This window comes from Sphaeramia orbicularis, chromosome 21, assembly GCF_902148855.1.
Source record: "Sphaeramia orbicularis chromosome 21, fSphaOr1.1, whole genome shotgun sequence".
Taxonomy (NCBI): domain Eukaryota; kingdom Metazoa; phylum Chordata; class Actinopteri; order Kurtiformes; family Apogonidae; genus Sphaeramia; species Sphaeramia orbicularis.
Genome location: NC_043977.1, coordinates 22,305,903 through 22,332,438, shown reverse-complemented (window position 1 = coordinate 22,332,438; position 26,536 = coordinate 22,305,903). Strand labels below are relative to the sequence as shown.

The 26,536-nt window shown below is 39.0% G+C and overlaps 1 protein-coding gene across 1 annotated transcript in view; it reads left to right on the top strand.

The window, feature by feature from the left end:
• Window positions 1-26,536, top strand: part of lrp2a (low density lipoprotein receptor-related protein 2a) — a 63,330-nt gene that overhangs the window by 493 nt on the left and 36,301 nt on the right. The window contains 38 exon segments of the mRNA XM_030125145.1: window positions 4,320-4,427; window positions 4,997-5,119; window positions 5,995-6,111; window positions 6,519-6,629; window positions 6,753-6,866; window positions 6,967-7,083; window positions 7,654-7,797; window positions 7,892-8,011; window positions 8,234-8,362; window positions 8,774-8,943; window positions 9,849-10,072; window positions 11,075-11,281; window positions 11,399-11,601; window positions 12,030-12,170; window positions 12,716-12,919; window positions 13,513-13,705; window positions 14,595-14,720; window positions 14,931-15,061; window positions 15,295-15,432; window positions 15,526-15,807; window positions 15,923-16,162; window positions 16,316-16,435; window positions 17,307-17,423; window positions 18,059-18,439; window positions 18,768-18,782; window positions 19,130-19,378; window positions 19,986-20,197; window positions 20,320-20,504; window positions 20,610-20,838; window positions 20,988-21,165; window positions 21,853-21,981; window positions 22,798-22,964; window positions 23,704-23,847; window positions 24,018-24,127; window positions 24,702-24,879; window positions 25,022-25,235; window positions 25,323-25,562; window positions 26,160-26,348. Coding sequence (XP_029981005.1) covers window positions 4,320-4,427; window positions 4,997-5,119; window positions 5,995-6,111; window positions 6,519-6,629; window positions 6,753-6,866; window positions 6,967-7,083; window positions 7,654-7,797; window positions 7,892-8,011; window positions 8,234-8,362; window positions 8,774-8,943; window positions 9,849-10,072; window positions 11,075-11,281; window positions 11,399-11,601; window positions 12,030-12,170; window positions 12,716-12,919; window positions 13,513-13,705; window positions 14,595-14,720; window positions 14,931-15,061; window positions 15,295-15,432; window positions 15,526-15,807; window positions 15,923-16,162; window positions 16,316-16,435; window positions 17,307-17,423; window positions 18,059-18,439; window positions 18,768-18,782; window positions 19,130-19,378; window positions 19,986-20,197; window positions 20,320-20,504; window positions 20,610-20,838; window positions 20,988-21,165; window positions 21,853-21,981; window positions 22,798-22,964; window positions 23,704-23,847; window positions 24,018-24,127; window positions 24,702-24,879; window positions 25,022-25,235; window positions 25,323-25,562; window positions 26,160-26,348 — 6,399 coding nt within the window.

The following is a 26,536-nucleotide window of genomic DNA, read 5'->3' as shown; positions in this document are numbered from 1 at the left end:
ATATGTGTTCAAATCTTGAGATGACCAAGCCACTGCTAATGGACTAACATCAGTAGTCCCTATAGGTAATTTTGGCCTCAGAGTAAAATGTTTCAGCCAGTAGTATTACTTTAAAGGTTGAGCACAAAGCCTTCCTCAGACAGATTGGAAGTTCTCTTGAGGAACTTTTGCCTGAGCTTTACTGTTGCTAGGTAACAGAAAAGAGCATGTGACTTACAGACAATCTGTGAGGACTGAGAGCTACTGGTACAAATCTCATTCAGTGTACAGGATTTTACGCTGCAACCCAGTGACTCAAACCTGATTCCAGCTCGATGAGGAACTTTGTTTTCTAAGGAAAGACAAAAAGGAAATGTTCAGATAAAGCTATTTATGCATGACAGCCTTGTGTTTGTCTCTGATATTCGTACCCCTGCTAGATCCTACTTCTCGAATTGTAATCTGCTTTCTTTTTGCTCAACCCTTAGTATGTAAGCTCCTTAGTGTGAATCAAGCAACTAATTACTCTGCAGCTGTTGCAGAATGGAGCCATTTCTAACTAAGGAGCAGCTTTGAGTTTAGAAAAAGGGAACCAACAGTAAGGGCTTGGATATAGCTTTCTTATTTAGTTATTTATTATGAAATCTCCTGAAACTATTTCCGCACTGGCTGTCAGACATACCAGACAGACAAGGTAGAATGAACACTCCAAAAACACTGTAAACCTGAGGTGACACTGTAGCCTTTTAAAATCACCTGGGTCACAATGCTCATTGATGAACTTTCTTGACAACTTAAATGTACAAAATGATGACTTTACTAAACCTGGGCAGACTTTGTCAGTGTGTTTGTGTTAATTATTAGCATCAGTAGTTTTGGATGAACAGACAGCCATGCAGACACTCATAAGGATGTTTATCTTTAATTAATGATCATCTTAAATACAAGTATCAGTGTGTTAAATGAACTCTATATTGGAATAAAAAAAAAAAAGTGTTGCAAAGTAGTGAACTCAAAAAGATTAACCGTTTAACTGTGTCTCAATTATGTAGTTTTATTGTAAGGTAGGAGGGTACTTTCTCTAATCTCTGCTTGATCCTCCACCAGAAATCCTCAAGTTTGATAACTGTTTCTTCTTTGACCTTTTGTAACTTGTTGTCCAGGCCCTACACTTGATACCAGTACAGAATGCTTACACTGGCATTAATATCTAATGTGACACTTTAAGGGGGATTTCATGGTGCTGGTTTGTTAACTATCATTAGTTTTTGCTGCTGAGACAGAGTTTTGTCAGTAAATTGAAACGTCTTTTTCATTAATCATTAGCAATATGGCATGTGACCTAGTTTAATTTTGTGCTCATCTCCACTGCGTCTTTATCACAAAGTTAGAAGAGCTGAAAAAGAAGGAATAATTCCACCATGACACATACCTGACACATAGGAATATCTAATCACCTAGATGTTCCTGATAGGATGAAATGTTTTCAGTTTGACATATTAAAATCTATTATTTGTTGTGTTAAAGCTTTTCAAGACCCACAAACACACATGTTAAAGCTCATGCATGCCGACTCCTTTCCGGTGTTGGAGCCTAAATCCTTGTGCAACAGTAACACTGCGTTAGAAACAGGAACAGAGTTGGCACAAATTGACAGCAAATCCTTTCTTTCCCTGCAGCCCCCTCAGTCTAGGTTACAGAGACTGAGGATGGAGTTTAGCTTCCAGCAAACACTTGGTGAGCTGTGACTCACTGTACGTAGGAGAAATAAGTTGTCCCATGGCTGTGATCACACTGGGACAACTAGTAACTCATTATTCTTTTGTCTTTACATAGGAAAAAAAAAAAAAAAAAATTGCAGTGTGTATTTCTCAGTCCTGACTACACCGAGGCTTTATACCTCTCTGCGTTTCTTTATTTCTTTTCCTTCCACACCACTGCCAATGCCCCTTGTTTTTTTTTTTTTTTTTTTTTTTTTTTTTTGACTGTTTTGTGTGTAGCAGCAAGAGCCAAAGTCACTTGTTTGGCAATTGACTGCATTCTGCTGCATTGATTTCCATATGAAATAGCCAGCAGCACTTCGCTCTGACAGCATGGATGGGTCCAGCGTTTCATGCTGCCAGCAGCCGTTTCAACCACTTTTCTCCACACACATTCAGTGAGTGCAGAGGGGTGCACCAAAACAAGACGGTATTGATGAAAGTCTGAAGACATCTTTCAGGCGCCCCACGTGACAAGAAAGAGATGTTTCCGAGGTTTTGGACAGGTGTTCTCGCTCTGCGGCTGCAAGGGGAGCTTAGGTCAGACTTTTGTTGTAAGCACGTTCTACTGTACTATGCTCGTTGGTTTCCATCTCCAAAGTGCCTTTACAAGGGTGACACTTCCAGTTATGAGTTTACTTCCCTGCTGGCTTCTCTTTTGTGCTATTGTAACTTCACAGTGGGATTTAAGGAGTTTGCAGGGCTTCATTCTCATGAAAATTTTTCCTCTGCTCTTCTTTGTTGGACAATAGTAGTGCATGCTTATCTTCTATGAGTAGAGCAGTGCTCTCTCCTGCTGTGGGTTTAAGTTGCTAATTAGAGAAGACAAGACTTAAAATAAAGGAAAAGAAAACAGGAAATTACAGAAAAACATTTGACAAAGACAAGAAATACATAGTTCTGTTAGTCAGACTACTTAATAGCAGATTTATACCACAAAGCCCACCTGACCTTTATTATAATGTTGATTGATATGGTCAGATAGTATTTTTGTTAGTGTGAAGAAATTGGAGGATTAAGAAAACTTTACAAAGAAGACGTTCTTTTCAGAATGTAAGATGAACCCGTTCACAAGATAGTGCTGTTGAAAGGTTCAGCCTCAGTGTATCTGTCACCTTTCCCAGAAGTAATACTGTCAGGAAACACTGGCTGCAATTGAAAGCCTCCTGCAGATTGGTTTCTTCTTGGCATATGTGGTTTGAAGTTGCCAATGTAGGTTTTAATGCATAAGATCTATACATGTCTTGACAGTTGGAGGTAATTTCATTTCCTGATTTTATTTATTTATAGTCATTTTCTCTCTTTATTAGAATTATGTAATGTGCTTTTCTAGGTTCATGTTGACCATGTTCTTTATCGTCTTTTCACATACAAAACCAACAAATGAAAATATAGTGTATATGATGTTATGTCCGTATATGGAACAATTTCCCTCCAACCACACTAAGGATGATGCTGTATCCTCTGGGAACACTGATGAAGAGCAACAAAGCCTCTCTTTGAGCAGATTGTGAGCAATTTTATCATTAGTAAACTGAGCAGGAAAAACGGTTGCTTCCTAGATATCGGCTGAAGAAGCTAATAATACTATCTGTTTGGTTGGATGTAAAGCACTGAGGTTGTTTACTGGCTAAATAATGTGACATAAAAATGCTGAATGTGAGTAAGTTTTAGCATTTTTCTTTTTTTCCTTATGTAATAGGTGTGCATGTCTTTTTTTCACAGCCTGTCTGTAAAAATGATCTGTTATTAATGCCTATAATTTTAAAAGACTTTGAGTTCTGCAGTATTTGATTACATGTAATTAAAGCCATTTTTCTATCTTGTTAATAGGTAGCAATTTGATCTTGACGGAAGAATGCTTTCAAAATGTTGTATAAGACAGGACAGAGATAGGCCACCACCCCCCAAGCGAGCACCACCTATCACCATCTTACCACCCTTTTTGCAAAGAATTTGGGTGGAAATGGTTGCGGTACCACCCAGTACCACTATTTATTCCAATTACATCTCATGCTGGACAGGACCCGTATGCACCATTAATCAGGTTGTCAGAGAAACAATCAGAATTGCACATTCCTATTTGGACGAGTCTGATGGAGTGTTCTGCCACTGAACTATGCTGCCTGAATCAATCTCTCCTGGAAAATGTCAGGGAAGGTAGAGTAGTGGTACCTTATCTCTACAGATGCCACTCAGTGAAACATCAAAAGGAGGCTTGGGATGAGTGCAGTGAAGGTTGTGTAACTGTCTGGGGGATGGCTGGCACGCTTGTCTCCAAAGCTTGTCAAAGCTGTTACCAACATGAAATGTCAGTCCAAAGCATCCTTACACCTATGTGCCTGTTTTATGTATTCATTACATATAGAGGAAGACTTGACAGTATTTTCTCAGTTATCATATTAGTTTCTCTGTTTGAAAGTAAGATAGTAGAAATATTCAAAAGAAATCCGGTTATTTAATGTGCATCAGCGTCACACGTGGGCCTTATACATCACAAAAAATGGATAAAAGTATTGAATAACATGCAAGATAAAACTTAAAATCAGGTGCTTTTAACTGTGTGAAACTTATGTGTAGGATGTGAGCTGGGGCAATTCCGCTGTGGGACAGGCCGATGTATCCCTGGGGACTGGCACTGTGACGGAACATCAGACTGTGTGGATGACTCTGACGAACGTGACTGTCGTGAGTTACTCAATCTACCACTTCATAGGCCAAAATGCAATCACAGAGAAGGAACATGTTGAATGCTCATTGGACGGAAGTGATGTAGATCTGTTTCAGTCAGGCCATTTGAACAGAAGAGGGAAAAAAAGTTGTCTGAATTTCAGACAGGCAACAAACCAGTATGTTTATGTGCCTGTGACTTTAATAGGACCATAATGACTTTTATTGCTTTAGATAACCCTATGTTTTTCTTCTTGTGACACATTAAAATGTCAGCAGTAAAAAAAGATCAGCCTGTGTTTCTACCTGATACTTTACTTTGATTATTTATAGTGAATTCAGTAAAAAGCACTATATTTGACAGATTAATCATATTTTTTGCATAAAAGTGTAATCTGCACAACAATTAGTAAAAAGTATAGTAGCTGATATAGTGAATGCAAGAGCTCAATATTTTCCTAAAATATAGTTCTTAAAAACATGTACTTCAGAATTAGACTTAAACAGATGTATTTTCTACCTTGTCATCATTGGATCATAGTCACCTGTTAATTTAACATTCTCTATGCCTCTATGCATTACTACAGCTCAGATAACATGTGACAGCAGTCACTTCCAGTGTTTGAGTGATGGCGAGTGTATCCCAGATGTGTGGGTGTGTGATGATGAGGAAGACTGTGAGGATGGCTCAGATGAGAGGCAACACTGTCGTAAGTACATTTTTACAAAACTTGCAATACTTCAAGGTAGCTTTTTAAGGATGTGTACCAAGTTGTTAGGTGCTTTCTGATTCACACTGTATTCCCTACATGCTTCCTGAACTTCCTTTGACCAAATTCCCCTTTATGGGACAATCTGCAACTTGACACACTTTAGATGTTTGAGATATTTTGCTCCTATTGTGGACATTTCAGACTACTGAAATTAGATACTGAACATGAATACTGAAATAAAAACTAATGTCATTACAACATATGCACCGCTAGAATGAATGTAATGTGGATAAATGTGATTTGACTGAAACTGCAGAGTGATGCTACCAAACCAATATTAGTTTAACTGGCTACAAGATTCAGATTTATAGATTGCTTGAGCATTGGTAATTCAACTTAAATAGACAAGTCTATCATGTAAGGTTACTTCTTTATAAGCTCCATTTTTTCTTGATCTTCTTGTGATTGATGGGATATACATGTCGTCAGGTTCTGTTGAACTGATTAAACTGATTAAACCAAGCTTTTTTTTTTACCTGCTCTGGTTTGGAGTCTTACTTCCTCTGATAACATGATAATCTATGAATGAAGTATGTGTCGATCAGAACGCAGCTATTGCTCCAAATTTCCTAGATAAAAAGTTTCTATTTTAGACTAAACATTGTTGCCAATACATAACACCACTGTTCATCGTTATATACATACTAAACCATACTGGCCCAGTGCTGTGTATCACACTTATTTTAGATGAAATATTTAAATCCAAGGTGTCTGTTTTTTGGTGTTTTTGTGTGTCTTGTTTTTACATTATATACACTTATATAATCTTGTTTATTGTATACTTGTTAAATCATGCTCTTATGTGTCCCAAGCTGGTAGGACGTGTACCAGTGGTCAGTTCAGCTGCAGTAACGGTGCCTGCATCCCAGGAGAATACCATTGTGACCATCTGGTTGACTGCTCAGATGCGTCTGATGAGAGAGACTGCCGTAAGTCTTCTCCAGGGTGGTTTCCTTTTTTTTTTATCTAGGGCTCCTGTGGCATTTTAATCAATTTGTTAAGATTAAGAGGCTCGCTGACTGACAGAACAGGCCACAATATACTTCTTGTTGTCAGAGGTTGATTGCAGATTCCTTGGTGGATTAGTCAAGCTGAAGTTCAGCTGCTATGCCATTATTATGCCGACATGGTAGACTCGTAGCACTGCACACTGTGGTAATCTCACAATTGTATAAAGAACGCTGTGGCAACTGCTGTTGTTATGGTGGGGGCGTTCTGCTCTACTCTGTTATCCTTGCCACTCACAAAGCTTTTCACAATTTAGCACTGAAAAGAACACAGTTGTCAGGATGAGTTGAATGCAAAACTCTGCCCTGAAGATGATTTAATCTTTCAGATTACCCTGAATGTACACAGCTGAGATGTGCCAACGGGGCCTGCTACAACCGAACTCAGAGATGTGATCACATACTTGACTGTCGTGATGGCACAGATGAAGCAAACTGCAGTAAGAAATATTTCACCTCAGAGATAAACAGTAGAGGCCGTGCTGAACCTATCTAAACATGATAACATGTCCTTAATGTCATGACCACATGGTTCTCTTTGTCTACTCCTGTTCTGTTTTTAGCACATCACTGCAATGCAGGCCTGTTCCCATGTCATAATGGGGTGTGTGTTCCCCAACGCTATGTCTGTGACCATGATGATGACTGTGGAGACCGAAGTGATGAACTTAATTGTAGTATGTAACCTCTGTCTCCTTACACATTGCATTCTTTTTTCTCCAGTGTTACCTAAATACACCCACTCATAAATATCACTGTTCTTCCCTTCACCTGCAGCCTATCCAACTTGCAGAGGGAACTACTTTACCTGCCCCAGCGGCCGGTGTATTCACCAAGTGTGGCTTTGTGATGGAGAGGATGACTGTGAAGACAATGCAGATGAAAAAGGCTGTGGTACAGTTTCTTTAATTGGAGTCACCCCTCAAAAAATAAATAGTTTATTTTTACTATTAGGGCCATTTGGCTGTTAAAGAGCTGAGCGTAACTGAGCTCTCTGCCTGAACCTGATTCTTCTCCAGTCTCCATGGTTGGTTTGGGCTGGTAAGATACTATGCCTGTGCCCCTTTAAAAGTTTTATTCAAATGGCTCTTTGTGGCACAAGATCGCGCAGCCCCCCAAAGAGCTTTAGAAATCCTCTACACGGCTGTGAAGAGTGTGTGTTTTTAGAGGATGGGCGGCAGAAGCACTCTGAGCCCCCTTGTGACCCCCTCAAAACTCCACTCCCCTGCATCGATTTAAAGTGACAGTAATTTCCTTGACAAATTAAGTCCCAGCTACAGGTTTTTTTTGGGATCAGCAGTACATTCCTGTGGAGATAAGGCTGCTTGTCCGTAATACACACCTTGCTCTCTCAATGTCTTTTCACACCCTACCAGATTGTCACATAAAAACACTCTCAAAAAACTCAATTTTCCCCTTTTCATTCTTGAATATACGAAGACTATGCTTTTGTTTTGCCTACAGAAAATGTACCTCGTGAGTGTTACCCAGGGGAATGGCCCTGTCCATCCTCTGGTCAATGTATCCCCATTGATCAGCTATGCGATGGGACAGTTCACTGTCCAGATGGAGAGGATGAAACCAATACTACTGCTGGCCGCAACTGCAGTTAGTATCATCCCTAGTATCTAGTGTTCACATTTTCATATAAGTTCATACTGAATCATACATTTACTATTCTTGTGGTTTCTGTACTTGCCAGGTATTTGGAAATGTGCTTCTCTGAGCTGTGAGCATCGTTGTCATGCTTCACCTGATGGAGGAACCTGCTCTTGTCCCTCTGGATACATTGTCAGCAGCAACAATAGTCGCTCATGTATAGGTAAAGTCCATTCTGATACAACACACAAACAAATAAATAAACTTTTGCTACTGGGCAATTTGTCATTTCTGTCATACTAGAAATTCACATTTGTTGCATCCCTATTGCTTATTTGTACCTTGTGTATGGCCTTGTTATTGTCTTAAAAAATCAATAGAAACTTTATGTGTTTCAAAGTAAACAAATCTTCACTCATTTGATGATTTTCATTTCATGCTGAAGACTTTGATGACTGCTCGATGTGGGGCGTGTGTGACCAGTTGTGTGAAGACCGGATAGGATCCCATCGCTGCAGCTGTCATGAGGGCTACACTCTGGAGCAGCACAGATACTGCAGAGCTGATGTCTCAAGTGAGTGTGTATTTCTCAGTGTTCCAGCAGGTCGTCTTACATTATGCTAACATTATGCTTTTAAATGTGTTAGTGATCCATCCAAATGGGACCCAGTAGCATACTTCCCTTTCCAGTTTGCAAATCCCTTGCGTATGTACTTTTTTCACGTGCATTGTTGCATATTGAATGTTGTTTTAGTTAGCCTCTTGACTTTGTGGACACAGAATAAACCAGTAGCAAAACCATGGAATCATAGTGGCTTAAAAGAGCCATGGTGTCACGTGTTAATGCCACATGTAAGTTAGAATCAGATCTATTAACTGAGCGATCATTCAATGAAACTCTTTTTTGTTGTTCAAATTAAACCTAAAATGTTTAAAAGATAATGACTGTTTTTGGCGTTCTTTTTCATATTGTTTCCCTTGACAGCTGGAGTCCCATATCTGCTCTTTTCTAATGGCAGAGACCTGCTAATAGGTGACATCCATGGCAACAGCATGCGCACTTTGATTCATTCAGAGAACAGAGGAGTTGCAGTGGGAGTGGACTTCCATTATCATCTCCAGAGGATTTTCTGGACTGACACTATTCAAAACAAGGTATTTTCTATTAACTGTCCCTCTCCATATACTTCTATTAAACATGTTGTTATGCCTGGATAGCGAATAATAAGGAGAAAATTGGACATGAGCTGGCCAGGATTCCTTGAGTTATCCTTTAAAATATCAGAAATGTTGATACTATAATAATGGGAAAGCAGTTGGCTCCTTTGCGGCGGGGTCCTAATGAAGGGGAAGTAGACGGGAATGGAATTCAAATGGTCTAATCTTGAAACCTGCCTGATATGCTGGTATGATGTTCACATACCAAGGTGCAATTTTTGTAACTCAATCTTGTTCAAAGTAATTATGCTGCATTTATTTTCAGTGGCACTGTCAATCTATATGCATTCTTTGGCCAGCTGAAAACTCTTTGTCAGCCCTGTGCCTTGGCTATTCAATCATTTGAACTGCAGCCACTCTGTGTATATCAGCCACCTCCATGGCAGCATGTGAGCAGATTAAAAGTAGGGTGAGTGCAAACAGGGCATGTGAATGCAACCAGAAAGGTTAAACTACCAGGTTCCATTTCCACATCTTCAGTTCCTCTTTAAACAGGTCAGTTGTTTTTGTACGTCTAGATCTCGTTTCAAATGAAGCAGAACTGCTAAAAGCGATACTCCTCTAACTGCTGCTTCCAGTCTGTGAAACTGGTGGCATCTTAGATAGAATTTACAGTAGCAAGCTCAGAAAGACACCTTAGACAGGAGAAGCAGGCAAAAAAAAAATTAAGCTGTCTTGATAATGCCATTTTTGTGTTCGTATTTCACTTTACACTAAACAGTTGTGACTGACCATAGGTTGCTGTTAAAACTTTCTCTTTCTTAATATCGTCCTTATATTTCTGTGAGCAGTGACCACCTGAGGGATAATTTCCTCACAACAATGCTGTCTTTTGTGGGCAGGTGTTTTCTGTGGATATGGACGGTTCCAACATGCAGGTGGTTTTAAATGTATCAGTTGACTACCCTGAGAACTTGGCAGTGGATTGGGTGAACAATAAACTGTATGTGGTGGAGGCCAGCGTCAACAGGATTGACATGGTGGACTTTGATGGAAGTAACCGGGTCACACTCATCACTGAAAACCTCGGAAATCCTAGAGGACTGGCAGTGGACCCCACCGTCGGGTAAAGCCCATCTCCCAGTTTCCTTCCATCCATCTTCTCATTCCCAGTCCTCACGTACTGTATTTGCGTTGTGCTTCATTGGCATGGAATAATGGGGGGGTGTGTGTGAGATTAGCAGATTGCCCTTGGTGGATTAGTGAGGAGCAATGTAAGTGATGACCCTCATTGTAATCCAATAGTATAGTTCAAGGGGGGAGGAGAACCAGGTGGCTACAGATAAATTGCTTGTTTTAAATTAATGTACAGCTCTTTGGTGGGAGGTATAGCCACCCACCTGGAAACTCAGTTTGACTTTGTGAATGCTAGATTTAATTAAAAACGGGAAAGCATTCAACGGTTTATCTTAAATCAATACCCATAACTTTATTTCTGTGTGCCCCACTGAGCATAGCAGGCAGATTTCACAGGCAGATTAAAGGGTTAGGTTGGATTTTTTGAAGTGTGATGGAATGAGGTACTTATCCATAGTGGGTGTATTACCTACATGTACAGTAGATGGCGGCTGGCATGGCCCCAGTTTGGAGAAGCAGACAGGAAACTGAGCAATGTATTGGAAATCCTATTTTAAAAAAGCCCACCTACTCTATGCTAGATTCAGATTATTTTCACTACTTTACCTTGATGTCAGATGACTTTTTTGAACAAATAACTAAAATGTTCTTCAAAGCCCCCATGCTTCTTTGAGAAAAACAGCAACTTTACCTCATTTAACATGGGAGTTGCCGGTCCACTTCTGTCCTGATCCATTAGTGTTAGTCTGGATCTGAATGGACATACACTAAATTACACAATTATTAAAAAAAAACAAAAAACTGGCAGCAGTACATTAGGCTAAAGTCCTTCGTTTTGTGAATTATAATTATTAAGGAATCAGGTGCATTTCAAGAGAGTAATATGATATCCTAGATTTGGTGGATTGCACGCTACAGCAGTAAAAGTATCGTATATCCTAATATAGTACGCATTTAGACCACCATCTCCTCACCATCTCATTTTTCACAGATATATGTTCTTCTCTGACTGGGAGGCTCTCAATGGACAACCAGGCCTGGAGAGGGCCTTCATGGATGGGACCAATCGCAACGGGATCATTGGGAGTAAACTGGGGTGGCCAGCTGGGATCACACTGGATATTGAGGCCAAGCGTATTTACTGGGTTGATAGCCGCTATGACTACATTGAAACTGCAACATATGATGGCCTTCATAGGTACTTATGTCAGAAGTTATTGTTGTTAAAAATGGACAACATAAAAACTTTGATTGATTGATATGCATAATGTATGTTAAATCCAATGTGTTTTTTTTTTTCTTTTCTCTTTTTAAGAAAAACAGTGGTCCATGGAGGTTCTGCGGTCCCACACCCATTTGGCATCAGTCTGTTTGAACACAATGTCTACTTCACAGACTGGACAAAGATGGCTGTGATGAAAGCAAACAAGTTCACTGACAACAGCCCCCAAGTGGTTTACAGCACAGCCCAGACTCCACATGGAGTAGCTGTGATACATCAGCTGAAACAGCCACATGGTAATATTTCTGAATCTTTAAATGACATTAAAACACATATTAAATGTGGTTTTAACTCATAGTTGAAGGATACCTAGCTCAGAGACACTGAATGTGGTTGGTATTTGTGCTGAGTCTGATGTGATTAATGATACTGGGATTACTGAGGGTGTGTGGCCTAGGTGGGAATTTCTCTGATGGATGTTTTTGTTTGCATTTTTGATTTTTTTTTTACAGTGTTTTGTATTGTATTATGTTTATTGTTTGTCACAAGTTAAATCTCTATAACCTACACATTTCTTATATCCTCCATCTGTGAGCCACAAATGAAAATGAGCTTATATTTCATGCCATTGCTAAATACACAGTAAAACAAAAAAATGAGAGAGAGAAACAGAAGTACAGATACATGACCTAATCTAAGATATATTTTTGCTTTTTGCCTATAGTTTCAAACCCATGCAGAATTGACAGAGGTGGATGTGAGCAGATTTGCGTTCTAAGTCATAGAAGTGATAATGGAGGACTGGGATACCGCTGCAAGTGTCGTATGGGTTATGACCTACATACTGATGGCAAGCGATGTTTGGGTGAGTAATATTAAGCATAAATCTAAACTTTTTTTACCTGTGTAAAATTGTTACTTGAGGAGACAGTGCGTTATACAAACAGTCAGCTGTGGAGTCTGGGAGAGGGTAAGTTACTCTTTATCATTTAGGACTGTGTCTTTAGTGGATAACAGAGCTGTAGAGACTGTCTTATCATGGTCTGTCCCTAAGCATAGTGAAAGACCACTTGCAGTAGTGATCTGGCCTGTTCCTGCAAATTCACAAAAACAAATCAATCAGTCAATGTGTGATTCAGTTTATCATATCAGTTTGGATATGGGTTCTAGAAGAAGAACATCTCATGCAAGTATATCTTTTGCATAAATTCTGTTCATTTCTCTTACAAGATTTTATTGTCTAATCAAGTTTGAGTATTTGATAAAGACTAAATTACTCACCAAAAATTCAGCAATAAAACAACAATAGTTTTATCGTGGTTAACAATTTCTTTTTTGTTATGATGTTTTTCACAGACAACAAATCAGCAGATTAATTGTTTTCTATGTTTTCTTGATTTGTATTTTCAGCTGTGAGGCAGTTCCTGCTGTTTTCTAGCCAGCTGGCTGTGAGAGGGATTCCCTTTAACCTGTCTTCGCAGGAAGACATCATCTTACCTGTCACTGGGTCACCTTCTTACTTTGTTGGTGTGGATTTTAGTGCTGAGGATGATGCAATCTTCTTCTCAGATACAACCAAAGATATTATCTATAAGCAGAACGTTGATGGTACAGGTGAGCATTTTGTCTGTTGCTTGTTTAGAACCAAGATTTCCCATTCAGAGTTTTACTTAGGATGACAGGAAGGCGTAACCTATACATAAACAATCATGTTAAACGTTTTCAGTGCTTTCTACTCTACTTGTATCCATGGATAATTTCTGTTGTAGCAGAGATCTCTACCATGTGATCTGGCCAGGCTTATACAGGGAGTTAAGGGAGTACCTGATGGGGCCGGCTGGTACTATGGGGGAGGGAGAGGACCAGAGTATGGATAGTGGAAAAATGACCATATAATCAATTAACATCTTAAAACAGTGAACTGAAAAATGTAGAAACAATTAGTCAAAGAAAAAACATCAAGCGTTTTTAATTTTCAACTTCCAATCAGTTGACTTAAACTGTGGAAATACTCATGTAATAATCCACAGCCACACCACAAGAAAAGAAACACCACTCCTCTGAGCAGTGGTGTTGTTTTTGGAGCAGCTATAGTTTTTTCTGTCCTGTCCACATGGGGAAAATGCAAGCTGACAGCCTATTTATTTAAATGAGTTTCTCTTTCATCTCTGTGGTAAACGGTGGTCTGACTGCTTTGATCTGCACAGGCAGGGAGGTACTGGCAGCCAATAGGGTGGAGGGTGTGGAAGACCTGGCTTACGACTGGATTTCAAAGAACCTCTACTGGACTGACCCGCGATACAGGAGCATATCTGTCATGAAGCTAGCGGATAAGTCCAGGAGGGCCATTGTACGCAACCTCAACAATCCTAGGGCCATTGTGGTGCATCCTATCCTTGGGTAAATCAAAACAAATCAGAATTTATGTGTATATGACTGTAGTCTTTATTATTATTTATTCATTTATTATTATTTATTTGCCATTTTTATGCTCCAGTGTATCTCTATAAAATCATTATTAGTAGCTGACACCTTATTGTAAAATGTTTTTAAAGTATGTAGAGTATGGTAAGTCACCTCATAGAGCATGTACCAGGTACTATAGCATCCTCCCAGTTCAGAGCTGGATTTGGCATTTTGCTGATCATTATCCCCTGCCTTCCGTTGTTTTATAAAAAATAAAAGCTGTCTTTCATTAAGGGTAGTATCTGCTGTTTCTCAGTGAATTACATAAGCAGTAGTTTTGATGTAAATTTTGAATAGTTATCCAGCCAAATATGAAAGGTAACTGTGGTAAATGTTAAATAATCTTTATGAAAAAGTATGTAAACGTATCTGAGGTATTTGTTATATATAGTGACATGATAGTGAGTATTCAAATCTGATGATAAGTTAACTTAATGTATGAAGCTTTCTTTGGTTTTAAAGATAAGGACATGTTAGCACAACTCGTCATATTCTGTACTATATCAGTTTACACACTTTAAAAGGAGGTTACTCATTCATAAAGTGTCCTACTGACTAAGCACCCACCTGATAAAAGGAATCCTTATTTAGAACAACCAGTTAGTCCAACGGCCTTCAAGTCATACGGCTGTATCTACAATCTGAGATTAGTTCAGTGTGAACAGCAGTATTGTGGTGAACACTAAGACGCTGGCTTAACGCTATGGTATTTACATTTCCACAATAAATGCAAACAAATAGTTTCCATATTTTTTTACTGCGTTGGTTGATATTATTTTAAGTTGTAAAAGAGTCAATGGACTGTGACTTTCATCTTTTACAGGTATATTTTTTGGACTGACTGGTACCGGCCAGCAAAGATCATGAGAGCTTGGGGTGATGGGTCACATGCCCAGTCGATTGTAAACACTACTCTTGGCTGGCCAAATGGTCTGGCCATTGACTGGAGGTAAGCCAGAAGTACTTCAGCCTGTCACTCAAATGAAAATAAATCTTGCAATAGTGGTAAGAAGTGGTAAAATACAAAGTTAGATGATGCTTTTTGATTACTATTGACCTTTTTTTGTGTTTTAAATGTAAATGTAACTGATGTTGTGGTGATGATCTCTCTTCAGCATTCCCATTAACCTCTTCTTTCTGTTCTTTAACCGTCACTCAGTGCAATGCGTCTGTATTGGGTGGATGCCTTCTTTGACAAAATTGAGCACAGCAATTTCGATGGACAAAACAGGCTTTCTTTAGACCGGATCACACAGATCTCCCATCCATTTGGCCTCACCATTTTTGAAAGTAAGAAACTGTTATTCATTTAATTATCAGATCCTATCATAAAACAAAAGGCTGTCTATAACACTGTATAAAATATCAGTTCCACAAGAGCATATTCAGTGCATTGGCAGTGACTTTGTGATCCCTGTCTCTTACTTTAATGATGATCATTTAAAAAGGGCAATTACTGTTACTATGAGATAATGAAAGATAAAATACCAGGGGTTATGCTCTGTTGCTCCTGTCTCATGCAGGCTATGCATATTTCACTGACTGGCGCCTGGGTGGCATTGTGCGTGTACGCAAGACTGATGGTGGGGAGATGATCATTATCAGAAGAGGAATCAGCCACATCATGCATGTCAAGGCTTTCAACTCAAACTCACAGACTGGTCAGTGTCTGTATTCACATTCATCACATTCACTACTCCACTAGTCATGCATGGCTGTAACTTGCACTTTTATTCCTCCTCTTCACTTTTCAGGCTCAAACCTCTGCAACAGGCCAACAAATCCAAATGGAGACTGCAGCCACTTCTGCTTCCCTGCTCCAAACTCTCAGAGAGTGTGTGGCTGTCCGTATGGCATGAAACTGTCTCCAAACCAACGGACTTGTGTGGAGGACCCTTCCAGTGAACCTCCCACTCTTCAGTGTGGGGCCAACTCCTTCTCCTGTGGCAACGGCAAATGTGTCCCAAATAGTTACAGATGCGACGGTGTTGACGACTGCCATGACAACACGGATGAAATCAACTGTGGAATTAACAGTAATGCTTTTCCCCTCTGGTTTTTCTTGGTGAAAAATACTGACAGTTTATTTTATTAAGGTCTGTTTATAATTAAGTATAATATTTATTGAATATGACCATCTCTTTTTTGCAGACACTACTTGCTCCCCCTCTGCTTTCACCTGTGCCAACCAGCGCTGTGTGCCTACAGGATGGCGCTGTGACGGGCACAATGACTGTTTTGATAACAGTGATGAATACAACTGCCCAACACAGATGCCTAGAACATGCCCTGCCAATAAGTTTACCTGTGCCAATCACCGCTGCATTCCACATACGTGGCGCTGTGACACGGATAACGATTGTGGTGACGGCTCAGATGAAACTGACTGCCGTGAGTATCACTACAGAGGATATTATGTAAATTTAGTTGGCATTTCTCTCAGGTTATGTTAGTCTATGTTTAGAAACGGAGGAATTGTGAGCAGCTTTGAAGTCTTGTTGAGATGTATAGATTAGCTCACCCACTCGCAACATGTGTGAACAGATCTGGGAAGCACATGCCACCCAGGCCAATTCCAGTGTCCAGACCACCGCTGTATAGGCCCCAGCTACGTCTGTGATGGGGACAGGGACTGTGTGGATGGAGCTGATGAGGAAGGATGCAGTGAGTACTTTTATAAATTTTCCTGTGACAAACCTTAATGATTAGTCTTGTGCTTATTGTAGTACAAGTGGACTTATATGAGTGTGTTTATGTCATTACCTTTAAAAAATAATTACATTTATACAAGTATTGGCTGTGTTGAAGGACGCATATTGAGTCATCTTCCTTGTCAATTTGAATTAAGGCTGATATTTTATAAATGTGCATTTTGCACATCGCATTCAATAATTTCAATACTCCTCCTTTTTGTGAGACTTATCAATAGATAATTTATTGCTGTCTTTAAATGTGTAAATTCCAATTGAAGTCAGTGTACATCTGCAACTTTTTATAATTTCACATTTAATTTTTATCCTCAGGGCATTGTAATATTTTATTTATAGTTGATCTTGTTTTAGTTGATTACTCTGCTTATTATTCTATGGTAGTATATTATTTTATTGAATTGTGTTTTATTATTTTTATCCAAATTATGTACTTTATTATGACTTTTTTCACTCAGCTTTATTGAAAATACAGCTTTCACCTGATGTCATTTGTTGACATTGTTTTTAATTTGGGGTTTATTCCCATGCAATCTTTTCTATTTCATGGTTTACTATTTTCAGTCTGTTTTCACTTTTGAGGCACTGTGTGTTAGGCTCATATTTTTCAATTAGTTATGTATTCATGATGATCTATATTGTCAGATAAGCATGCTTGAAAAGTTGTAGAGGTCAATTGAATGCCCTGTAAAATTCAACAAGTATTTTCTAAGCTTCTTAGTTATTGATCTCATTTTCTGCATTGCACAACCCTTCAGCTGAGCATACATATACAACTTATAGAATCATGAAATATAAGCTTTAACATGCTCAACTGTATTTGGCAGTCTACAACTGCACCGTGAATGAGTTCAAGTGTTCCAGTGGTCACCAGTGTATCAACTCCTTCTACCGATGTGATGGAGTTTTTGACTGTAATGACCGTTCAGATGAGAGAGGCTGTCGTAAGTATTTAGATATTACTGTATTTATTTATCGTACTGCAACATCAATCACCTGCATCTACTGTGGTTGTTCTAGGAAATTGTTAATATCTGGTTAGAGCTGGGTAACACCGGTTTCCTGAATTAATCCAATTTTGATTCACAAAGTCCTAATTCAATTTGAGTTCCACTTCCGTTCAAGTTAGTTATTCTAAGTACAATCCCAAATTTACTTGAGTAGAATGAGTTAATATTATAACTTTTCCAAGGAATGGTCTTATCAAATCAGATTTATTGATACATTTATTGTCTCAGAAGGGAAATTTGTCTTGGGTTAAAGTGCAAAACAGCTGAGAACAACATAGACAGACACAAGACAATACAGACATAGGCATACAATAATATATGTGGTGCATAATTAAAATATTCATGTTTACATTAAGAAATAACCCAAAAGCAGTTACATTAATTTACTCTGAAGCATGTTAGATGATCTCTTAGTACAGGGGTCACTAACTAACTAAAGCCCAAACTTTACTCACCCACAGTCTGTTAGAAAATCAAGATTAGCATTTTATGAATCAATTTTTGATCATTAAAAAAGATAAAATCCAGCTTTTATATAAGGCTTTACCTATCTACCTGATCTGTATCAGCTACGAGGCCTCCAGGAATGTGTCATCATGAGACTGAGTTCCAGTGTCAGTCAGACGGGAGCTGCGTCCCGTCCACATGGGAGTGTGATGGTCATCCGGACTGTGAGGATGGCAGTGACGAACACCACGCATGTCCACCTCGCACCTGCCCATCAACACTATTCCGTTGTGACAATGGAAACTGTGTTTTACGGAGCTGGATCTGTGATGGTGACAATGACTGCAGGGACATGAGTGATGAAAGAGACTGTCCCACACCTCCTTTCCGGTGTCCCAGCTGGCAGTGGCAGTGCCCCGGTCACAGTGTATGTGTCAATCTCACCAAGGTGTGTGACAACACTCCTGACTGCCCTAATGGAGCAGATGAGTCTCCGCTCTGCAGTAAGTTTGTTTTTGTGTTCATAATCTTTGTGTATCATGTGTATCAAGAAAACTTTTAAAATTACATTTGTATGTTTGCCGGCCTTCTGAAATTTAATCTAATATACATATCATAAGACAAGATCAGACTGAATGATTGATTTTGAATAATTCTCCAAGTTTGTCATTCCTGTATTCTGTAAAAAAACAGGACTATCATTTCAGAAAAAAATGTTTTTAATGTTACTTGTTTGTCCGTGTTTTAAAATCATGCATGAGTGTGATTTGAACTGTATTAATCTAAAAATGATCTGTGATTTTCCTTTCTTGCCTTTTTCACTACTTTCAGATGAGCCTTTACCAGGTAGGAACAAACACTCAATCACTGGTAGAAATGCTGCAGATACTTTGATTCATTTTCACAACCACAATATCTCCATTGACTATTAAATATTTAGAGGTGTTGTAAAACATAATCAAAAGAAAATTTTTGCTTTTAGCATACAGTGTGTGGTTAAAGGTAGCAATAACATGCTGTGTCAGTAGCAGCACTAAAGACAGATACTGAAATAATTAGTGCTTTATTGTCCATTCTTTTGAGCATAGATATTAATATTACACCTTGGTAGAGTTTGTTTTTGTCATTAATTTGAATTGATAAGTCACTTTTACTTTTCAAATCTTAATTGGTCTTCCCCTGCTTCCACCCAGATCAGGAGAGCTGTTCAGACAACAATGCTGGCTGTACTCACGGTTGTATCCAGGGGCCATTTGGGGCCCAGTGCACATGCCCTGTTGGGTATCAGCTGAGCAATGATTCCAAGACCTGTGAGGATATAGATGAGTGTAATCCCCCAGGACTTTGCAGCCAACACTGCTTTAATGAGAGAGGCTCTTTTCGCTGCCACTGCCAGGATGGTTACACTCTTGAAGCGGATCAGCGTACCTGCAAAGCCTCAGGTAAAGGTGTACTGTATAGGGCTTACATCTTCTGTTACTAAAACAGAGCTCTGTATGGTTACATACTATACCTAAATACGTAAGCTATCATTTTGGTTCATTATACAGTAAAATAGGAAATAAGCTTATGAGCACTTCAAAGATAAAGATGTCAGAGTGATTTAAAGATATATTACATACCTCAGTTTTTCTTTGCTGTACCTGGATTTTTGGCAAGAATGAAGCATAATTAGGGTCTGCTTGGTCCCCCAACCGCAAAGCTGACACTGTCTTTCTTCCCCCTTGTCTCTGCTGGCTGCTCTGATTTCTATAGATAAGACAAATAACATATATGTCACTCACTGGCCATCCTTGGTGTAATTAGGACATAATCACCAACAAAGGACTGTTTATGGGGAGCGTGCCTGACATGAGCTCCTCTTCCACACAGATAACCTGCTGAAAGACTGCGCAATACAATAGGTCATTATTTGGACAAAAGCGCATTCCCTGAGGACTGCCATCTGAGTAGAGTCTATTTAACAGTCCCGTTGTATTGTTGGTAGCAGACATGCAAAAGCTGATAAGAGATCGCAATAAGTAACTGAGATTTCATGACTGTTTACAGATTCTCGTCAGGCGTTCTTGCTTGTGGCAAGTCGAAATCAGATTGTACAAGATGACATCACTACTCAGCCCAACGTTGTCCGGTCACTGGTTCGAGATGGACGCAACATTGTGGCCCTAGATTTTGATTCCATTGGTGACCGAGTATACTGGTCTGATACCAGTCAGGACAGAATCTGGAGTGCTCATAAGAATGGAAGTGATAGAACTGTGGTGAGAAGCTATTTTTTTCACTGTAAATATGCACTTCAATTTGGAATTATTGCTGACGTCACATTAGTGACACTATAAATGTTAAATGAATTTTACTCAGAGCAAGTCTCTTGTTTGAACAGATCTTTGACAGTGGAGTGACTGTCACAGAGAGTCTTGCTGTAGACTGGGTGGGCCGAAACCTGTACTGGACTGACTATGTCCTGGAGACGATTGAAGTGTCTAAACTAGACGGCACATACCGCACTGTATTAGTCAGTGAAAATGTCACCAACCCTCGGGCTCTGGTGCTGGACCCCAGAGACAGGTCAGTTGAACAGTTTGTTTACATCTGTGTACTATATGTTGGATTATCATTGTTGGAATATCAATATCATTGATGGTTGTTAAACCATCAATACTTGTTTTGTAGCGCTCACCTGATGTTCTGGACTGACTGGGGGAGGAACCCACGCATTGAGAGGGCCAGCATGGATGGACAAAGGAGGATTACTATCGTAAACAACAAGCTGTACTGGCCCAATGGTCTTACCATAGACTATCCAAATAATTTGTTGTATTTTGCTGATGCCTACTTGGATTTCATTGACTTTTGTGATTATAATGGCAACAACAGGAAACAAGTGCTGGCCAGTGATCTGGTGAGTGCATGTAGAGGAGAACATTAATTTCATTAGATTCTTGAAACATCTGATTAACTCTTAGTAATATGAATAAGTGACAGAGGATAAATCATATTCTTTTGAATAGTATGTTTAACACACACTCTTTTGCTACTCTCTATGAAAAGGTACTGCAACATCCCCACGCAATTACCATTTTTGAGGATTTTGTGTATTGGACCGACAGATACATCAACCGTGTGATGCGAGCCCATAAGTGGCATGGGGAGAACCAGACAGTGATGCTGTTCAACCTCCCACAGCCCATGGGTCTGGTGGCAGTACACCCCGCCAGGCAGCCAGCAGGTACGGCATATGAACAATAGTCCTTTTCCAATACAGTTAGTGCAAAAACTCAAATGTAATATTCATATGTACTTGTACAGCACCTTCTCATATGAATGTTTACATAAAAACAAGTGAAAATTAGCAAAAAATATAACAACAAAAAGCAAGAATTTTATATAAATACATAAATCAATAAAAATATATAGATAAATATGATATAAATATTTGCATGACAAAATGCATTCTGTGCAAATGGTTTTTGATTTAAAAACACTGCAAAAAGTTCTACTCGAAAGCCAAACAGTTGTCATATGAAATTTTATTGTATTTAGCAAAATAAGCTCTCAAAGAGGTGGGCAAAAATGGTAAATTTTGCAAAAATCTGAGACAATTTTAGACCTTATCAGAAATGTGCCAATATCTCAGCAGCCAGTGCATATTACAAGCAACAAAAACAGTTATTTAAAAGAGACTAAATATCTTTGGTGTACCAGTGGTCTCACCTCTGAAATATGAATAACAGTCTTTGTCATCTGCTGAGATATCCGCAAGTCATTCTTTTAACTTGTAACTGATTAAAGTAAGAATCATACATGCTAAAATTCATCTCGGCAGCCTTTGAACATTTTCTAGGCAGAAATAAAAGATGACTTTGTTAACTCTTGTCTGTGCACACTTCATTGTATGTTATTTTACAACTTCTAGGTGAAAATCACTGTTTGAGGAGCCCTTGTACTCATATCTGCCTGCTCTCTGCTGTGGGACCAAATTACTACTCATGTGCCTGCCCCTCAGGCTGGACACTGGCAGCAGACCAAATCACCTGCACCAGAGGTACTGTATCCTTCCTGCCAAGTGAGCAAAAACACTCATCACTCAGTCTGATGAAAAAGGAAGTCAGGTCAGATGCAGCTGATAAGTAGATGTACTCATAACTTATTTGTCTTAGGTGTCTTGGTCTTATGAACCCTGTTATTGTAGAAATGGTTGTTCTTTCATGGTTTATTTACCACCATCTCAATACTGGACGACTGTATCACATTTGAAAACACATTACTCACATTAAACATCGATCCAGGTAGTTGTCAACAGTCTCCCATTTAGAGCTTCTTGTAAACAGGTATTCCAGTCATAAATAATAAGAATCATAAGCGTGTCTTTCAAGGTCTTAAGAAAACAAGGGACCTTTAATTCAAAGTCCAAGGAGTCCCCTTTAGGTCAACAGCTTAACTCATCTCAGGTTTCAGCCCATTCAAGCCAAGCAGAACACAGTTCCCCCCGAGGCCAACGATTATCCAAGAATGAAAATGCCCCACAACCATTCATTGATGCTAATCTTTGATGACAATGCAAATCAGATTGTGGAATGAACTTTCACCAGTCAATCCTTTCTATAGATTAAGGCCCGTTAGGTTTGGGTCTCTATTTTGCACTCGATATCATCCAATGAAACTTTGAGTATTGGATTACTATAAGCTAACACCACATTCAGGAAGCCTGCCTTCTTAGCTTTGTTTCAGAATTACATACTGATCTGTTGTGTAATTTTCAGTAATGCTAATTTCCTGGATAGGATTACTCTGTCAAATTATTTTGCTTTTTGTTTTTAGACAGTGTTGACCATTTCTCATTCATCTTTTTTATTTGTAGTTGAGGATCCTTTCCTGATTGTTGTCAGAGACAGCATCATCTACGGCATTTCCTTGAATCCAGAGGACAAAAGCAATGATGCCATGGTCCCTGTCGCTGGTCTTCAAAACGGCTATGACGTTGACTTTGATGACAGAGAGCAGACTGTTTATTGGGTGGAGCACCCGGTATGTTAGTGCCTGTCTCCACAGATATTTAATAGATATGCAATAGTAAACTCACATGGAACAGAGACACTAAGTTGATATTTAAGACTTTTATATTTGCCAAATACACCTGTTTTTTGGGGTGTTTTTTTTGGATTATATATTATTATTTTCATTACTGATTAATCTGTTATTTCCCTGATGAATCTGTTACTTGTTTAATCTAAATAATGTCACAAAATTGTGACAATGTCCATCAGTATTTCCCAAAGCTCAAGATGACATCCTCAAATATCTTGTTTGGTCCACAAACCAAAGCTATTCAGTTTACATTTACCGAAGAGGAAAGAACATTCAAATGTAACGACCTTCACATTTTTTCTTAAAAATAACACAAACTGCTCAATTTTACAGTTGGCAGCTAATAATCTATTTTAAAAAAATCATTGCAGCTCTAATATTTGTATGTAAGGGTTGATTCTGATTAAACCTACTTAACTATGTTGCTTCTTTTAGACAGGACACTTAATGTGGATTAGTATTTTTTAGTTGGAATAAAAGTGCATGGAAAGTGTAAATGTCAATTACAATACAATTCCTCCAAGGAAAATTAGAAAAAGATCTTTTAAATTATGACTAAAAAGATACACAAAATACAATAAATACTATAAATCCAAAACACTATCTGAATAAATAAAGTTCATGTAAATCCAAGCTCACATTCAGCAGTAATGGTTGAGCCATTCACTTTTGTCCACAGGGTGAGATTCACAGAGTGAAATCAGATGGTACGAACAGGACGGAGTTTGCCCCTGCAGCCATTCTTGGCTCCCCTGTTGGTCTGGCCTTGGACTGGATCACAGAGAACCTGTACTACACCAATCCAGCTACACAGTCTATTGAAGTAAGACGAATATTTTTCAAGACCAGTAGTTTTCTGCCAGTTAACACTGAGTTATCAAGGTGATATCTCAACCATTCATTTTTAATCACAAAGAGAGGCAGGGAGTTAAGTACAAGTGTTTCTGTACAACTATGCAATAATTAGATATGTTTGTGTTTGTGCTTGGCCAGGTTTTGAAGTTGAGAGGGGAGGTACAGTACCGAAAAACTCTAATCACAAATAACGGCTCTCCAACTGGCGCTGGCAGTCCTGTTGGCATCGCAGTGGACCCAGCACGTGGGTAAGCCCCATTTAACACAGTCCTGGCACGGCCACTCATCCCCACAGCTACTGAGCCCTAACAGTCTCCTCATCGCCATCTGCTCTGCCTCTTGAGAGTTCAACCAGTGTTACTGAATACCACGCTGCACCTTGAAACCTCAGCAACACACAATTCAGCACAACCAAAAACCAAGAAACACCTTTTTTAGTCATCTAGTCATCCTTATGAGTTTGATTTATTTAGACAAGACTGCCATTTGTTATTGAGTTTGAGGTCTATGGTTTGATTAATTACCTGTCTGTCCTAGAGTTTCAATTTGCAGTTTTCTCTTAAGTGTTGTAAAATATTGCTGATCTTTGTTTGAAAATATACTTACAAAAGGAGGTTGTTTAAATGTTTTTTTTATTCTTTAATATGCATGTCCTTTTTTCTTACTCAAGTTACATTTTAAACCACCTTACCACCTACCATGATAATGTGTGTGATTTTGATCTTTTTAATAAAAGCTTCCAAAACAAATAAGTAACCATCTCTGTGAATTACAACTGTAAACTGCAGTAAACACTAACTTTGTTTTTTTCTTTCTTTTTAGCAAACTCTACTGGACAGACCAGGGAACAGAGAGCGGCATCCCTGCCAAAGTGGCATCTGCAGACATGGATGGCTTAAACCCTGTCACCCTGTTTACCAATAACCTTGATCACATTGAGTTTCTTACTGTGGACATCAAAGAGAACAAGCTGTACTGGGCTGTCACGAGCACTGGCATGGTGTGTCTTCACTTTGTTGACTCACAATGATTATACTTTGTGCATAATGTTCCAGTTCTATTATGTACATTAACACTAAACTTTAACTGTTCTAAATTGAAGCACTGAATTTCGTTGTCTGTCTGGTAATTGATCTTCACAGATCGAGCGCGGTGATCCAGATGGGACAAACCGCATCACCATAGTAACAGGCCTCTCTCATCCCTGGGGTGTGGCTGTCTTTGAGAACTACCTCTACTTCACTGACCGGGACTTTGAGGTCATTGAGCGTGTGGACAAGTCCACGGGCGCCAACAGGATTGTGATGCGAGACAATGTGTCTGGACTAAGAGTTTTGAAAATACATCACAGAGAGAGTAAGTAACACCATCTGTCATCATCTTTACATCATCTAAAACACGCTGCCATTTTGCTTTTTTGACCTCTGTGTTCTTCAAACTCAGCCTCTGCAGGAACCTCAAATGGTTGCAGCGATAACATGGGGACATGTGAGCAGCTGTGCCTGCCCCGGCCACAGGGTCTGTTCACCTGTGCATGTGCCACAGGTTTTAAACTCAGTGCAGACAACAGGACCTGTGCTCCCTACCAGTCGTATGTGGTCATCTCCACTCTGTCTGCTATCAAAGGCTTTAGTCTGGAGGGTTCAGACCACTCCGAGGCCATGGTTCCTGTGGCTGGCAGAGGTCAGTCAAATGCTTTTTATTTATTTCTATTTTAACCTCTTTTTAATCAGGACAGATTCACTGAATGTTTTATATCTCATAGGGGACATGATCATTATCAGTTTCTGCCCCAAGGCTGTGGAACTCATTGCCCATTGATGTCAAGCTTAAAGAATCACTTGAATTATTTTAAAACCCACTTTTATAATTTGTCATTTTTATTATTTTAATTGCATTTTAAATAGGTATTTTATTATGATTTGACAATGTTTTATGCATTACCGATGGAATTTAAGTCTGTATTTTATGATGTATTCATGTATGTCTTTTATTTATTATGTAAAATCTAAGCCTTTTTATTTATTTTTTGATGCATTTAGTTGTAAATTAATTCTTTTTCTATGGTGTATTGTATTACTTACTGAGATTAAAAATGATTTGATATAATCAACAGAATCAGCACATGATATAATCATATATTCTGGTAGCATCTCTAAAATACAGAGTAGATGTAAGCACAAAGATTAAGAGAGTGGACAAAGATGAATTCATGAACAAGTTTTAATATCTATTGTATATCTGAAGTAACAATCCTTTTCTTAATGCTCTCTATTGCAGGTCGTAATGCCTTACATGTTGATGTACATATGGCGTCTGGGTTCATCTACTGGTGTGACTTTAGCAGCACTGTGGCTGTGCAGAACGGGGTCAGACGGATCAAGCCAGATGGTTCAGGATTACGTAGCGTAGTAACATCTGGAATAGGACGCAACGGTATACGAGGCATAGCTGTGGATTGGGCTGCAGGTTTGCTTCTATGTTCATTCAATTATTATGCTGTTTAAATACATATTGTATTGTAAAGGATATAGTTGCTTATCACACAGATGAGATGAGATTTTTTTCTTTAAATAGCCATAGGAAGGAAAGAAGTTCGGTTAAGAAAGCCCAATCATGTTAACTCACAGTTAGTTTGCTTAGTTCAAGTTTATAGT